Source organism: Exophiala viscosa (assembly GCF_022695815.1).
Source record: "Exophiala viscosa unplaced genomic scaffold EDD37scaffold_3, whole genome shotgun sequence".
Lineage (NCBI taxonomy): Eukaryota > Fungi > Ascomycota > Eurotiomycetes > Chaetothyriales > Herpotrichiellaceae > Exophiala > Exophiala viscosa.
The window spans coordinates 1,528,091-1,542,322 of NW_026944355.1; the positions used below are offsets into that span (position 1 = coordinate 1,528,091).

Below are 14,232 nucleotides of genomic sequence, written 5' to 3' on the forward strand. Positions count from 1 at the left end.
TCGTGGGCAAAGTTTTACGCAGCACTCTCGAAGTACCTGCCTTTTGAGTCTATATTGCTCGTCGCGAAACGAGATAGTCGTCTACATGCTGTGAGCCGGGAAGGGGCCGGATATCAAAAGTCAAAAGTGGGGTGAACCAGCACCATATGCTCATTGTCATGGCTGGCCGAAAGTAGTGTATTTCGAGATAGACACCCGTCATTCATACACCTGCAGCTCATGCTTTGTTGCTATCCAGGCAGCCTCTTCATACAAAGGATGAACATACATCTGCCAAAGCAAACCTGATTTTGCCAGCATGATCTCGCCAGCATAGTGTTGCCGCTACCTAGCGCTCACATGTACAAACTCGCCGTAAACACCACATCTCGTCGAATCAATTCCCTAGCCTTGTCCATCTTCTGATACAGTCCAGGGTCTCCAATCAACCGTGCAGCACTCATGACTTCTCGACAGGTCTCGTCCAGTCTCGTGACAACTCTGACAATCGTGCCCTCCATAACATCGGTCAAGTCGGTGATTCGGTTGAAGGACATTCCCCTGGCCCATTCGTAGACAACCTCCACCAGCCCAAACCGAGGTCGAGATTCAAAGTCATTGGCATCATCGGACGAAAGAATGACCTGATGCAAGATCTGGAAGCGATTGACTTTCTCCGCGATCGCGATGATCGCTTCCTTGCCGTGTTTGAGGCTCTCGCTGAGTTGAGGCTCACTGTCCGTCTTCTCCTGGAATACGAAACACGACAACAGCGCGACAATCTCTTCCGGCTCGAACCTGTGATTGTCAGAAAAATGCGAAGAGCCGAGGCAAGACTAGTACTTACTGTGCCAGAACATTTTCAAGAATAAGTTCCGTAAGCACCAACTCGTCTGCAGAGTGAATCTCACACGCGACCTTCCCTTTAAGCTGGACACGAGACTCTTCGTCAATAAACCCAAGATCCTTCAAGACTTCAGTCCGTTGCTGGTAATCCGGCAGCAGAGCCAAATTCTGATCAGACATCAGCATCTTCAAGGCCTCGATATTCTCCTTGATCAGCCATTCGTCATGCTGCATGCCGAAATGCTTCACAAAGTCCGGACACGAAAGACACATTGCGTTCTCGACAAAGTCCGCAACCTTAGTCCTCTCGACAAGCAGCTCACGAACAGGCAATTCGAGCACCTTGTTCCAATCTTGTTCCTCCCAGGCCGAGGAGATCCAAGACGAATATACGTTGACAAACTCCTCTTCAGCGAATGACTTCTGAACTATTTGTGAGCTTAGTAACGACCGCAAATCGACCTATATGAAGAAGTGTAAGTATTACCTTTCAGAACTTTAAAATACCATATAGGGCCTCTGACCTTGACAACCGTCTGGGTAACACATTCCACGTCGTCCAACAGAACCTGGGTCCGTCCACTCTTCACTCGGGCCGCCTTGTTCGGTAATGGCGTAAACATCATACGGAACCGCGGGAGATATGGGAGTAAATCTCTGGTCGATCGGTGCGGGTCGATATCGGATATTTCCAGGACATTGACATAGGGGCTGGGTCCGCCGCGAGGGCCGTCTTCGATCAGTACGCCGACCTTACGTATACCGTCCTACACATGTCAGTGGGGACTTCGCACCAATAAGCGCGACGACATCTCACCTTCTTGTACACAATCATTCTACGCGCTTGCCACAGGCGGCGACCAACCGGAGTCGACAACAAATTGATATGAAGTTCTTTCGTGAGCTGTTCGAATTTCATGGCTGCATCGTGACAGGCTTCCAGGTCAATGTCGCAGATATCGCAGGGTTCTCGCTTGATCTTGTCCAGATTCGCCTGGGATAGCGCCACCTGCTTTTCGTGCTGAGGCAGTAGAGCTTGGGTGGCATTCTCCGAGAAACTGCGCTTGATCATCTCTTCAATCTTCAACGCTTCGACACGCATCAAGTTTAGTATCATGTTGTAGTGTAGTCTAAACTGGCTGCGTAGCTTGGTGGCTGGACCGGTAATCATTTGTTGCAATTCACCAGCAGGAGGCGCCTCCGTCTTGCCAGCCGCAACGATGATGACAGTTCCCACGGTGTCGAGACCTCTTCGACCTGCACGGCCGGCCATCTGTGTGTACTCTCCGGGCAGCAAGTTTCTGAACTCGCGCCCGTCGTGCTTGCGGTAGCCCGAGAACACAACTGTTCTAGTGGGAAGATTAAGGCCCATGGCAAACGTTTCGGTAGCAAACAGTACCTTCACCAGCGTCCTCGCGAACAGGATCTCCACAATCTCCTTGACGATAGGCAGAAGACCACCATGATGTACAGCAACGCCACGCCCCAGCATATCTCGTAATCGCCGGATCTGTGGCAAGACTCTGTCTTCAGGCTTCAGTCTGGCAATTGACTTCTCGATGATCATGTGAATTGCACTCTTCTCAGTCGCTGTGCAGAAGTCTTGGTTCGATAGTGAGTCCGCGTTTTCTTCGCATCTCTTCTTGGAGAAGACAAAGATACAAGCAGGGAGCAGATTTTCCTTGCGCAGATGCTGGACGAGATGAACCCAAATATTTCTATCTTGAGCTGCAGTCGTTCTGCCACCTCCACGACCAGTACGTGCAATATTTCCCTGACCCCGACTGGCGTTTTGTCCACCACGTTGCTGGCCACCTCTCTGGTTTTGACCGCCTCGTTGGTTGGAGCCTCCACGCTGACCTTGTTGACCACGACCACCTCGTTGTGGGACAGGACCACGCTGTGCCCCGCCACCTCGAGCTGGTGTTTGCGCTTCGATAGCCTTTTGCTCTTTGACCTTGTCCAGTCCTGACAAGATGTCGTTTGCTGCTTTCCAGCCTTTTTGCAGGAATCTTTTCTCGGAATCCACAATCTTGTGCATATCCTTCCCAGCCCACAAGTAATGCTCCAATGGCACTGGTCGCTTCGGTGTAGATATGACGTAGATGTTCTTCTTCTTGGTCCGGCCAACCCAAGAGGCAAATTCATAGGTGTTTGGTACAGTGGCTGAAAGAAGGATGAGCGTCACATGATCCGGCAGCATAATGATGACTTCCTCCCAGACGACACCGCGTTCCAGGTCATTGACATAGTGCACCTCGTCGAAGATGACATACTCCACATCCCGAATAAGATCAGCTCCACGGTAAAGCATGCTTCTGAGAATTTCGGTGGTCATAATGAGGCAACTAGCCTCAGGGTTGATTTGGACGTCGCCAGTCAATATGCCCACGTCATCGAAAACACCTTTGAAGTCGCGGAATTTCTGATTGGAAAGAGCCTTGATTGGAGAGGTGTAGATGGCCTTGGTCATGTGTTTGGCAGCCAGAGCAATGGCATACTCCGCAACGACCGTCTTGCCTGCCGAAGTGTGTGCCGCGACGAATACCGAGTCACCACTCTCAAGATGATAGACAGCCTCTTTCTGGAAGGTGTCTAGTTCGAAAGGCCACGTCCGAGCCATGTCCGGAACCAAGTCGTGGAAGTTGGAAATCTCCTTGTTGATGTCGACCACATGCGCCCATTCCCTCCCAGATTTCTTTGTGGATGATGACGACAACTCGCCATGTGGCTGGAGCGATGGAAATTCCACGGGCAAGAGGTCATTGAGGTCGGTGTCATCCTCCTCCTCTTCGCTCTCCGAAGTTCCATTCACCAACGACGGTGTAGTCTCCCCATTTGTGTGTCCCTGATCATCTCCGCTGACGGGTATGCCGTCGTCTTCGTCCAAGGCCTTCTCAACTTCTTCGACATCCTCTTCAGATTCTTTAGTCTTTCGCTCTTCAAATTTAATCCCCCTCGTGAAACCTGGCGGAATTTCGAGCAGGCCATTATCGCCTGCGAAGTCGATGATGCGATCAAGGCCTCTGGGTTTCTTCCCCGTCGTGCGATTGTCCTCTTCAAGCCTGCTCTGATCCTCATAGGCCTGGATTGCATCAACACCGTCCAAACCACCTGGGGCAAACGGAAAGAAGCCAGCAGCTCCACGGACAAAGTCGGCTCTGTTTGCAGGTCTCCGAAGGAGTGAGGTGGAATTCTTTGCGGTGGCACTAGAGGCAGGAACGGTCACTTGCTTGTAACCAGTCACTCTGCCTTCGAGACCTTCGCGTGTAAAGCGGGTAATGGTTCTTGTCTGCGTCGGCGCTAGCTGACAGAGATCAGAGTAGCCCGGTGTTGCATAGTCCCATCTCTGTTGCAATCTGTTTAACCACTCCGGACTGAAAGTGGTTGGAGGCGACAAGAACTCCTTCTCCAGATCCTGCTTGATCTGGTCAGGCGAGCGTTGCGTGTATAGTGCTCGCGCCATATTTCTATTCCCACCTGGCACCGAGATCATGCATGGACCACCAAATCAATGTGAGCCGCAATGTGACTATGAGTTTCGCATCGTGGGGATGAGTGGTGATCTAAAGGTGACAATGACAATGACTTCAAAATCAAACATTGAAGTCAAAGAAGGATGCCAAGAGAGAATTGGAATGACGGTCAGACTAACTCCTTTATCTCCTTCTGGATTAATCGCTGCCGATTGCACTGAGCAAAGCCAAAATTTGATTTTGTCTGACTCTTCCGACACCTTCGCCTTTGAAGGCCTCGATAGTAGATGTCATCAACCTACACACCTTGCATTCACGAATCTTTTCCATCCCGCCACGGCTATAATCTATGCTAGAACTACGTCCCTGCTATAGCTGTTATGCGCCCTATAGTGGCAGAGACTGGGATGGCACTTTCGACCGTGACCAGCATCTCCAGACCTAGGTAGGTTGACACTTATTGTTTCCTGGACATGCGGATCATCACAGCTCAATGATCACCTTCCTGGCTGAAACTCCCCTCTTGTTCTCATCCAGGCCAGTTTGACAGCACTCCAGTCCTTTGCCTATGACAGCTGGCTCCGGAAGACACTTGAGTTGTCCACTCTCCAAAGCCTTGGCGACGTAATCCTTCCACAGAGGATGGGTAAGTGGTGAAATGCACAGTATATTACCACATTTTATGTTGATGGCGACGCCCTTTGGATCAGGAACCGGGAGAACTGTAGCCAGGTTCCCTCCACCAAGCTTCTCGAGGATTGGCAGAACGTGTTTGTACGACTGGTCCTGTAACGACACCGCGTCGTACACGCCAGTGAAAGCGCCGCCAACACTTTTCACGGCGGCGGCAACGTCGTCCACAACACTAGCTTTCTTGTAGCTAATGACCTGAGAGAGTTTCAGCTCCTTTCAAGAAGCATACGAACTCAAAGGCTGCTCACCTCTGATGCACCGCACTTCTTACAGAAGTCAAAATTGTGGCCACCTGCTATGGCTACAACCTTGACACCACTAGCAACAGCAAGTTGAATGGCAAGTGCGCCGACCGAAGAGGATCCACCCCATACAACAATGATCTTGCCCGAGGACGGCGGATTAGCGGACGGGAATGGCAAACCAAGAAAGCCTTCCGAGGCTGGGGAGTAAAGCCCCACGGCAGCGGTATCAAAGGCGGTCGGCAACACGGACGCATCGGCGTAAGAGATGTCCGACGGAATGGTGGCCACAGTGACCGCAGGTGCTGAGCAATAAAGCGCGAAGCCACCGTGCTGGACCTTCTGTGTTGCAAGGTTGTCTAAATGCCTTCATCATCACGGGTAACATTAGTACAGGGTCTCGAGCACGATGTCCGAACTCTGAGGTGGAAGGGCTGGCCTACGCGATCACCCGATCTCCTTTCTTGACATGTGTGACGCCTTCGCCGACATCCACGACATCGCCGGCCACATCTTCGCCCAGGACAATTGGATACCGCCTTATGAAGAAGCCGTTGTCCTGGACCTTCCAATCTGCTGGATTGACAGCGAGGAATCTGTTGCGAATGACTATGCGGCCGGTTTCCGCCTGGGGCATTGGAGCCTCACCGACCCGAAGCCGGGAGCCTTCACCGTCCAGGAATGCTGCTTGATTTTTTGCCATGATATGTGGAAGTGAGTTTCTATCGAACACTTGAAGTCTATGATTGGCGATCCATTATATAAATGAACCGAAGTCAAATAAAGGTTCAAGGTTGAATGGAAGTCTGCCTTGTTGAGGATGTTCGAACCGATCGTTTGGTGGTTGCCTAATACACTCAGAACGTACTCGTGTTAGATGGGTGGATCGCCAAAAAAAGACCTACTAACTTGACAATGATAGGACTACCACCGCATCAGCTTTCCGATTGTCGAGGAAAAAGCTGTTGGTAAGTTATGACTTACAACATCGTGCTCGAAGGATTCCTTGATTGATGTTGACTTCGCCATCCTTTGGAAATCCGAAATCGCTAGACTTGTCAACAAGGTATTTAATCTCATGCAGCCTCCTAAATCAATTTCACCACAGACCCCCCCGTCCTCAAAAGTCGCTTGCATTGCTTTTCTCCTCACTGTTCCAGATGACCAGGAGTCTTGCAACCGGCAAGATGACGGAAAGACTACCCATGGCCGAAGTCCCGACCGGTCACTCCATCGAGTCCATCCCGCAACTTCAACAAGATATGAATCACACTGCATTTAGCAAAGACAACAACACGGCAGAGAGACAATCCCCTCCCCAGATGGCGTCCATCCGGGGCAACCAAGCGGCACACCGTCAGGCTCCTCTTCACCCGAACGACGTGGAATTTCTTTCCTGGCTCCAACATCTTCTACTGGTCGCACCATTACTCATCGCTTTCCTCTACTTCGCATTTTCCGAACCCGAAACACCACGTGAGTATAGGAACAGATCCGCAGTCTTCATCGCCCTTGTCGGTGGCTTCTGTGCAAATGCACTAGATTTTGCCAGTCAGCGGGGGTTCGAACAGCCGCAGGCCCATCCCACGTTTGATAAGTGGTCAAAGGAAATGGCCAGGATATCAGCAAATTATGTTCTTGCTATTATGTACATGGAGGCCTATTATTGGCTATATGAGGGTCCAGAAGGGCACGGTGAGCCACTTGCCGGGGCAAACGGCGCTGCCTGGATGAATAGGACTGTCTGGGCAAATGGCACTGTCGGTGTGCAGGCGCCGATTGGCTTCAAGTCGACATAGATGTAACACAGCGATTCCGATGAGCTGCTGTAAGGGCAAGGCCTGTTTCGAAGCCGCCGAGAACTGGAGTTGTACCCTGGTTTATCCTCCGTAATATGGTACCAATTCTGCTAGGAACAAGTTTGATGTGTTTCCCCTACAGGATGAGTCTTCTTAGGGCTCAGGCTCCTTTACTTCAACCTCGGTCCCTACCCTTTGCGCATTCCGCTGAATGAGACCATACTCATAAGCCTGTGCAGCATATCTACACTTCAAGCGGATCTGCTTCCCATAACGACGAAAGATAAACGGTGCCGGCGCGCATGCTAGTGCGAGGAGAGCTGGGATCGACGACGCCAGATGAATCCCAATGTTATGGTACATTTGCGTGGTGAAGAGAGGACTGGAAAGACGAACAAGGTCAGCGGACTGCGCAACGAAGCCGTGAGCCGTGACACTTACAAGGCAGCAGCCAGAACGGCGCGAAGGAGACCATTGATAGCCAAAACAGATGCCGCGAAAATAGTGTAACTGTCGATCAGATAGTTGATGCTTGCCAATTGAACTACAATTGATCCGTGGCAATAAATGGCGATCCCAACAATACAGACAATCCAATGTATGTCGGGGCCATTGGTCCAAGCAAAGATAAACATGCCTATCGGTGCAGTGACCGCACCTATCAGCGCAGGAAACAGGCGGGCTTCCGGCACATCGTTGTCCGGCTTTTGGATGGCTTTGAGGTATCGCTTGTTGTCAAACATCATATGTATGGCTCCAGAGACCAGGCCGACGACCATTCCAATGAACGGCAAGCCGCTAATGCCTTGACTCCAGCCACGCTTCTCTTCGAAGACGACCGGGAACGCTCCGAGCAGCAGGAACATCGTGGCATATAAGATTGCCATGTAAAGTGAGATCATTAGGACGATTGGTTCGTGGATGAGCAGGGACCAAGGTCTAAACAGGACTTGGCGTGCTTTCTTGGAGGCGCTCAACCTATGACCGGCTTTCTTCTCATACACTGAGATATGTGCTCGACCGGTCATCTTCGCCAGCTTGCGTGCCCTTCGCTGCAAAATAACCGGGGAGTACGTTTCAGGGATCGTCAACGTCCCAATAACCCACATGGAGCCAGCAAATATCGTAACGAAGCCCAGCGTCCACCGCCATCCAGCGAACTGGGCAATAAAGCCTGCAACGATGGGTCCTACCTAGGCAACGAGGTCAGTTAGCATGAGTAGATGAAAATCCGACATACCCTCTTGAGAGGTGTTTTGCCCGTCAGGAGAGCATCAACTTACAGCGGGTCCGGTAAAGGCGCAAGCGGACCATGCTGCAATGCCTAGTCCTCGTAATCTGGGTTCAAACATGTCGGCAATGACGCCTCCAGCCACAACCAGTGGTGAGGATCCGAATGCTCCGGCAAAAAACCGAAGAACAATCAGGGCGCCAATGGAGTTGCTGACAGTTGCACCAATGTTGAAGACCGCCATCATGGCGTAGGTCCCAAAGTAGAGTGGCTGTCGGCCATCTGCACACACAAAGCCATCAGTATGAAATTCTGAAATTCTATATTGTGAGCCATCCCAGGCGTCCTCGTGCCTATTTCGTCTACGTCTCGTTGCTAGAGTGGCACTCACATTCTTCACTCAATGGGCCCCACAAAAGAGGTCCGACTGAAAATCCAAGGATGAAGAACGACAATCCCAGAGTAATGACCTCTTCCGATGCATGGAATTGACTTTGGAGTTGAGGTAAGGCACTAAGGTATGAGGACGTGCACACCGCCACAGCCAGTGTCCCAAAGCCTATGATACAGACAGACATCCATCTTCGCCATGTGGGCCAATTGTACGGGTTAACAGGGTCGTCGAGAAGGTAGTCAACGATGAAAGGGTCGTCGTCCCGACCTTTACCCTCGTAGACATGCGTGAGGACCGCTGGCGAGATGATTGTGTAGCTGAAGACGAGTCGCCATAGCGATATACTGGTTCTCGACGTGGGTGTCTGGAATGATTGTGCTGCCGGAGTCGTTTTCTCATCATTTGCTGCATAAGCTGCAGCAGGCTGTGTGTTGCTGATTGGCACGATCTCCCCCGAGACTTCTGCCATCGTTGCGTACGAGAAGGATAAAAGTGCTACAATGCTGTGGCATGTCGGAAGCGTATGTGTCTACACAAAGCGCCTTTGCCCGGAGGGATGGACTTCGTCGTGCGTTTATGTGGTGGATGAAGTTTGAGGTTGATGGTGCCATAGTGAAGAACAGTGCCGGTTTCCGTGGTGGGCGGCCACTATTCCGCTGTCCCAGCAATTCCATAATCGGCCTCGGCTTCTCGTGTTGTTCAGATATCAGCCTCAATAGGCCTCAAGGGCCCCGCAGGGTCGTAATTCCGGGGTTAGGTGATCTTTCCCAAACTGGTGCCCATATCCGACGGCCTTCTTACTGGACTATTGACGCCACTACCCAGACCACCGCCCCCAGTATAAACGCCTTCGAACTCACCACGCAGATTGTCAACCATCTTCTGGACACTGTCAATCTCAGTACTGAGGTCTTCGACATTACCGGCCAAAGCTGCCACCTCGTCAAATTTGCGCCTTCGATTGGCGTCAGCAATCATTTCTTGCACCATGAACTTCTGCTCTTCGAGGACAATGAGACGCTCCCGTAGCGATTTCTCTTCGGCTTCGAGCTCGCTAACCCGGGAAGATGCAAAACTTGCAACGGACATGTTAGATGAGCTGTCATGCCGCATGTGACTATTGTTGAGGACGGCCAGGGACGAGCGAGGATTGTTCGGATCCAGCTTGGGGGTGCTACTATTGCCGTGTGGCGTAGCATGCTTCAAAACTTTGGGAAGTGACTTTAAAGGGAGCATGTGCAGATGCAGGAATTGTGTTGCATTCTGATAGATCGCCTTTTGCAGTTTTAGCTGGGTTGGTAACTGACTGGGTAGGTCTCTAATGCGTCGTGCTGCCGTATCGTACTGCGTAAATGAGTCCATAAGTCGTTTACGTGTTCGTGCAGCATCGGAGATTTGGGTGGATGATGGCGGATGGTCAGGATCCTGGAGGGCTTGCAGCAGTTTCTGGAACTTTGGCAACAGAAGACGAATGCCACGTTCAAATTGCAGCAGGTTGCTGTAAGATCGTGTGAAGGCTTCAATTGCAGGAGATGTCAATGAAGCTTGGAAGTCCCGACCCGAGAATATGGTATGATTGCATTCCTTGCAGAGCCGAATATCAAGTGAAACCGTATTATTCGGAGGTGGCTTTTCTGTGGTGGAGAGGCGTTTGTTAGCTGTCACGAAGAATCAGTATGGATAAACGGTATAGAAGAAGAGAAGACGTACTAGTTGCAACACTGAGGCCGACAACGGTTGAGCAGCCCGTCACTGGATCGCCGCAGACAACTTTGCCACATGTTCGGCAGTGATGCCGCCGAAACGTGTACTGAGAGAAATCCTGCTGACAATACGGACAGCGTGGAACTCCCGCGTCATCTTGCCATGCCACGATACTCTGCTCCAGTACCTTGCGAGGGTCGGTCTGAGTCCAATTCAATGACCATCTCTTGTTAGTAGCTGGCTGGACAACCTCTTCTGGGGGATTCGCAAGCAGCTGTGTCAGTCTTGAGAGCCTTTTCTCCAGACGAGAAACCTCCATCTCTTTCTGACTTAGTTTGCTTCGCCTTACACTCTCAAAAGCGCTCATCTGGTCTCGTTCGAGACCATGCCTGTCCATGTATCCATCACGACTTTTGTAGCAGGTTTCACAAACCCTGTACCACATGCCTCGTACGGGTTCGTGCTGTGCGGATCTCGACAACTTCATCTGGTACATCGTATGCTCGTCACAGAAGAGTTTACCACAATGTCGACAATTGACGATACCGGTTGAAGTGCCACCAAGTCTCTTCCCACATGCTGGATCCGAGCATACATCATAGCCTGTCCTCTTCTGCCAATGTTGCTTGGTGATGATATCTTCTGGGTCAATGACAGTTGACGCCGGCTTCGGTGGTGTAGCCGGGGCAGCATCTCGCACTTCTCTTGCAACAGATTCTCGTCTAGGGGTTGGAGTGCTACTTCGAGACATGTCATGATTCGACTCGAAAACATCTAAACCCTTGAGTTTCTGATTCAAGACTGCAAGCGGTTGGAACTTCTTTGCCTTGACCATTTGCTGTTTGAACCAATCTTTGACTTCATCTTGCTGTTCCTCTTCTATTTCCTTATGTGCGTCATCTAGATGTCGGTTCAATTGTAACAGTGTCACCATTTCCTCGTTGCATATTGGGCAGACCAAGCGGTCTCCAGCAGCCGCCGCTGCAACAGATAGATCTGGAGTGCCATGATCGAGCGAGACTCGAGCGGCGATGTCTTGAGGATCGGAAGAAAGAGGTGTTGAGGCTCCGCTCTCTGAGGTATTCAAGGATAGGCTGGACGTAGAAGGGGAGAGTACATGAGTGGGGAGAGGTGAAGTTGGCTTCGGCGGTGGGATGGGGGGTCCTAGAGTTCTACCGCTTCCTAGTACTCTTCCACCGCCGATAGTGCGCTTGGACATTGCGCTCGACTCTGGCTTCCATCAAGTCGGACGAGTCGAAGTGTTGTGTGCAATGCTGCAGGCGGTAAATGATGGAGCCACGAAGTTGGAGGGGAGTCGTCGGAAAGTGCCAGTGGCACCGATAATGATCGATAAGGCGCTTAGTCATTTCCCGTGCCAAACAACGCCTGAAACAATATTCCTATTGTACTCTGCGAGTCAGACCAGGGGTGTCTTTCCAGCCTAGAAAAAGGACAGACCGCTAAGTACGAGCGCTACACAGTCACAGACGACCCTAACAATATCACGCGGATCACGTTCAACCCCAAAGGTCAACAGAGCCATCCCTGTGGCTTTCCCGTCATGCCTTTCCCGCATCCTCCTTCAAGCTGACGATTCGATTCAATATGATCTTGCCCGACGTTTCATCCGTGTCCTTGTCCACGCAGAAATAACCCATCCTCATTGCCTGGAACCTGACCGACTCATATCCGGATTTGTCCTTCTTCTCACCTGCCTCCTCCGGCCATGGTGCTCTTTCCATGATTTCTTTCAAGCCGACTTCAGCCATAGCATTAGGGTAGACCTTTAGACTGTCCTCGCGTAGATCGGACAGGAAGCTCGGCTCCACTGCATCGGGGTTCTCGGATTTGAAGAGCGGGTTGAAGACATGAACTTCACATTTGATCGGAGAACCGTGTTCAGGTGCATCGGCCACCCAGTGTATGTATGCTTTTGGCTTCTTGATCTTCTCGCCCTCCGGTGGTTTGTCATATCTCGCATAGATCTCTGTGACTAAGCCTGTCGTCTCGTCCTTCTTGAAGCTTGTTGCTATGACAGGATATGGGACCTTCAAGAGACCCACAGGCTTGCCCGGCGCCATTCTGAAGAAGTCCTTGCTGTCCACTTCTCTGAAATCATCCCGCTCAATGTAAACCTTTTTCGTGAATGGCAGCTTGTGTGTTCCCATATCCACGTCCTTGGGGCCAAAAGCGTTCTCAATTTCTTCATGATAGTCGTCTGGTAGGTCCTCGATGATGACAGGTACAGGATCGAGGACAACCATGAGACGCGGGACCGTCATTTCGAGATATTTGCGAACAGATTGCTCGAAACGCACGATTTGGATGTTGATTGTTGCTGTGGTGACTCCAAGTTCGCTAACGAAGGACAGAATCGCACCGGGAGGAATGCCTCGTCTCCGCAAGGCGACAAGAGTATACAGTCTTGGATCATCCCACCCGCCGACGATTTTGTCGTCCACCAATTTCTTGATCTTTCGTTTTGACAACACAGTGCCGGTTATGTTAAGTCGTCCGTACTCTCGCTGCATCGGTTTGTGTGGTACGTCGACCTTGTTGTTCAGCCATTCGTATGACACACGTGATAGGATGAATTCTGTGGTACACAAGGAGTGGGTGATGCCTTCGAAGCTATCGCATAAGCAATGAGTGAAGTCGTATGTGGGATAGATTCTCCACTTGTCACCGGTCCGATGATGAGGCTTTTCCAGGATGCGGTATGCAACAAGATCCCACATTTGCGGATTGCCATCGGTAATGTCCTGCTTCATGCGTAGAAATGCTTCTCTTGGCTTGTACTTGCCATCTCTCATTGCTCGGAATTCTGCCAGAGATTCTTCGGTTGGCCGATCCCTATGCCGACAGGCATATCTTTCGTGCTTCTTCTTTGGATCTGTCCCTCCTCTCTGGTCTTTGAGCTCATCGTCCGTACAGTGACAGATATAAGCACCGTCCAAAGTAATCAGCTTCTCCGCCAACTCGTACAGTTCGTCGAAGAAGTCGCTGGAATGCGTAATCAATGCCGGATCAAAGCCTAGCCATCTCACGATGTCTTTGATAGCAGTGAAATAGACCTCTTCTTCGGCTTCCGGATTGGTGTCATCGAATCGTAGATTGCATTTACCGCCATGGAATCTTGCAAAGCCAAAGTTGATGGCGATGGCTTTGCTGTGGCCAATGTGGAGGTAACCGTTAGGCTCGGGTGGAAATCGAGTGACGACTGGCTCATCCATAGGTCTTTCTTTCCTCACAGCTGCTAACCATCCTTCCTTGAACATAGCATCTGGGTCTGCCGGTGCTGAAGGTGCCGCATTCGCAGCTTTGGCGGGTTTGGCGGCTTTTGCGGCAGGTGGTTTTGGTTCTTTAGGTGGTTTGGGCTGCTTTGGTGCCTTTTCCTTCTTCGCTTTCTTTTCTGCAACTACATTCTCGACAGTCTCCTTCAAGCGCTCTGGCAAGCTCTTGCTTGCGTCCGTGGTTTCTGTCATCGGAAATGCCACTCAGGGTGAGGCGGATGGCTCTCAAGCCCCCAGACTGGATCTTGTTCCGAGATCTAGGTCGATGGCACGTGAGATGATTGAAAGCGTTAACTTTGGTTGTGATGGCGCCACCAACAACGACTCTGACTTGCACGCTCCGCTGATAGACGTCGGGGTGCTTGACCAAATGGGTGTCTCTTCAGCTTCGGTAGTATAAGTTTTTCTGTGCGTTCTAGGTGTAAGCATGAAAATGAGTCAACCGTTATCAAATGAAGAATTGGCTCCCCAGGCTGACTGACAAACTTGCCAAGCCTCATGCTCCGTGGCGCGACTGTGGCAGCTGCCATTGTGGCGGGCAAGCCTCGTGGCGGCTCGCAGCTGACTTTAGCGGG

At 51.1% G+C, this 14,232-nt stretch overlaps 6 protein-coding genes across 6 annotated transcripts; 1 reads left to right on the top strand and 5 right to left on the bottom strand.

Annotated features, from left to right (window-relative positions):
- Positions 1–335: 335 nt before the first annotated feature.
- Positions 336–4,291, bottom strand: EDD37DRAFT_607716 (adenosinetriphosphatase; the record flags this gene model as incomplete). Its single annotated transcript, XM_062814989.1, has 4 exons — positions 336–777; positions 827–1,287; positions 1,350–1,592; positions 1,643–4,291. 4 exons carry the CDS (start codon positions 4,289–4,291, stop codon positions 336–338), a joined length of 3,795 nt encoding a protein of 1,264 aa, XP_062672023.1.
- Positions 4,292–4,488: 197 nt separating this feature from the next.
- Positions 4,489–6,065, bottom strand: EDD37DRAFT_331972 (chaperonin 10-like protein). The gene is made up of 3 exons (XM_062811584.1): positions 5,680–6,065; positions 5,243–5,603; positions 4,489–5,189 (listed from the first exon to the last, which is right to left on the bottom strand). Exons 1-3 carry the CDS (start codon positions 5,937–5,939, stop codon positions 4,785–4,787), a joined length of 1,026 nt encoding a protein of 341 aa, XP_062672024.1. The 5' UTR covers positions 5,940–6,065; the 3' UTR covers positions 4,489–4,784.
- A 29-nt stretch (positions 6,066–6,094) lies between these two features.
- EDD37DRAFT_331951 (uncharacterized protein) lies at positions 6,095–7,254 on the top strand. The gene has a single exon (XM_062811583.1). The coding sequence runs from the start codon at positions 6,250–6,252 to the stop codon at positions 7,033–7,035; it is 786 nt and encodes a 261-aa protein (XP_062672025.1). The 5' UTR covers positions 6,095–6,249; the 3' UTR covers positions 7,036–7,254.
- Positions 7,189–9,129, bottom strand: EDD37DRAFT_648584 (major facilitator superfamily transporter; the record flags this gene model as incomplete). The annotated part of the gene is made up of 4 exons (XM_062818034.1): positions 7,189–7,417; positions 7,477–8,228; positions 8,319–8,548; positions 8,658–9,129. 4 exons carry the CDS (start codon positions 9,127–9,129, stop codon positions 7,189–7,191), a joined length of 1,683 nt encoding a protein of 560 aa, XP_062672026.1.
- A 113-nt stretch (positions 9,130–9,242) lies between these two features.
- EDD37DRAFT_331864 (uncharacterized protein) lies at positions 9,243–11,669 on the bottom strand. The gene is made up of 2 exons (XM_062811582.1): positions 10,371–11,669; positions 9,243–10,318 (listed from the first exon to the last, which is right to left on the bottom strand). The coding sequence occupies exons 1-2, from the start codon at positions 11,581–11,583 to the stop codon at positions 9,414–9,416; spliced, it is 2,118 nt and encodes a 705-aa protein (XP_062672027.1). The 5' UTR covers positions 11,584–11,669; the 3' UTR covers positions 9,243–9,413.
- EDD37DRAFT_626476 (glutaminyl-tRNA synthetase) lies at positions 11,447–14,202 on the bottom strand. Its single transcript, XM_062816307.1, has 2 exons — positions 14,140–14,202; positions 11,447–14,072 (listed from the first exon to the last, which is right to left on the bottom strand). The coding sequence occupies exon 2, from the start codon at positions 13,847–13,849 to the stop codon at positions 11,924–11,926; it is 1,926 nt and encodes a 641-aa protein (XP_062672028.1). The 5' UTR covers positions 13,850–14,072; positions 14,140–14,202; the 3' UTR covers positions 11,447–11,923.
- Between the last annotated feature and the right edge of the window lie 30 nt (positions 14,203–14,232).

Coding starts and splice junctions, on each gene's coding strand:
- EDD37DRAFT_331972 (XM_062811584.1), bottom strand. CDS start 5,939: ATGGCAAAAAATCAAGCAGCATTCCTGGACGGTGAAGGCTCCCGGCTT. Junction 5,604..5,679: donor AAAGGAGATCGGGTGATCGC/GTAGGCCAGCCC, acceptor GTGATGATGAAG/GCATTTAGACAACCTTGCAA. Junction 5,190..5,242: donor AGAAGTGCGGTGCATCAGAG/GTGAGCAGCCTT, acceptor AAACTCTCTCAG/GTCATTAGCTACAAGAAAGC.
- EDD37DRAFT_331951 (XM_062811583.1), top strand. CDS start 6,250: ATGTTGACTTCGCCATCCTTTGGAAATCCGAAATCGCTAGACTTGTCA.
- EDD37DRAFT_331864 (XM_062811582.1), bottom strand. CDS start 11,583: ATGTCCAAGCGCACTATCGGCGGTGGAAGAGTACTAGGAAGCGGTAGA. Junction 10,319..10,370: donor CGGCCTCAGTGTTGCAACTA/GTACGTCTTCTC, acceptor TCTTCGTGACAG/CTAACAAACGCCTCTCCACC.
- EDD37DRAFT_626476 (XM_062816307.1), bottom strand. CDS start 13,849: ATGACAGAAACCACGGACGCAAGCAAGAGCTTGCCAGAGCGCTTGAAG.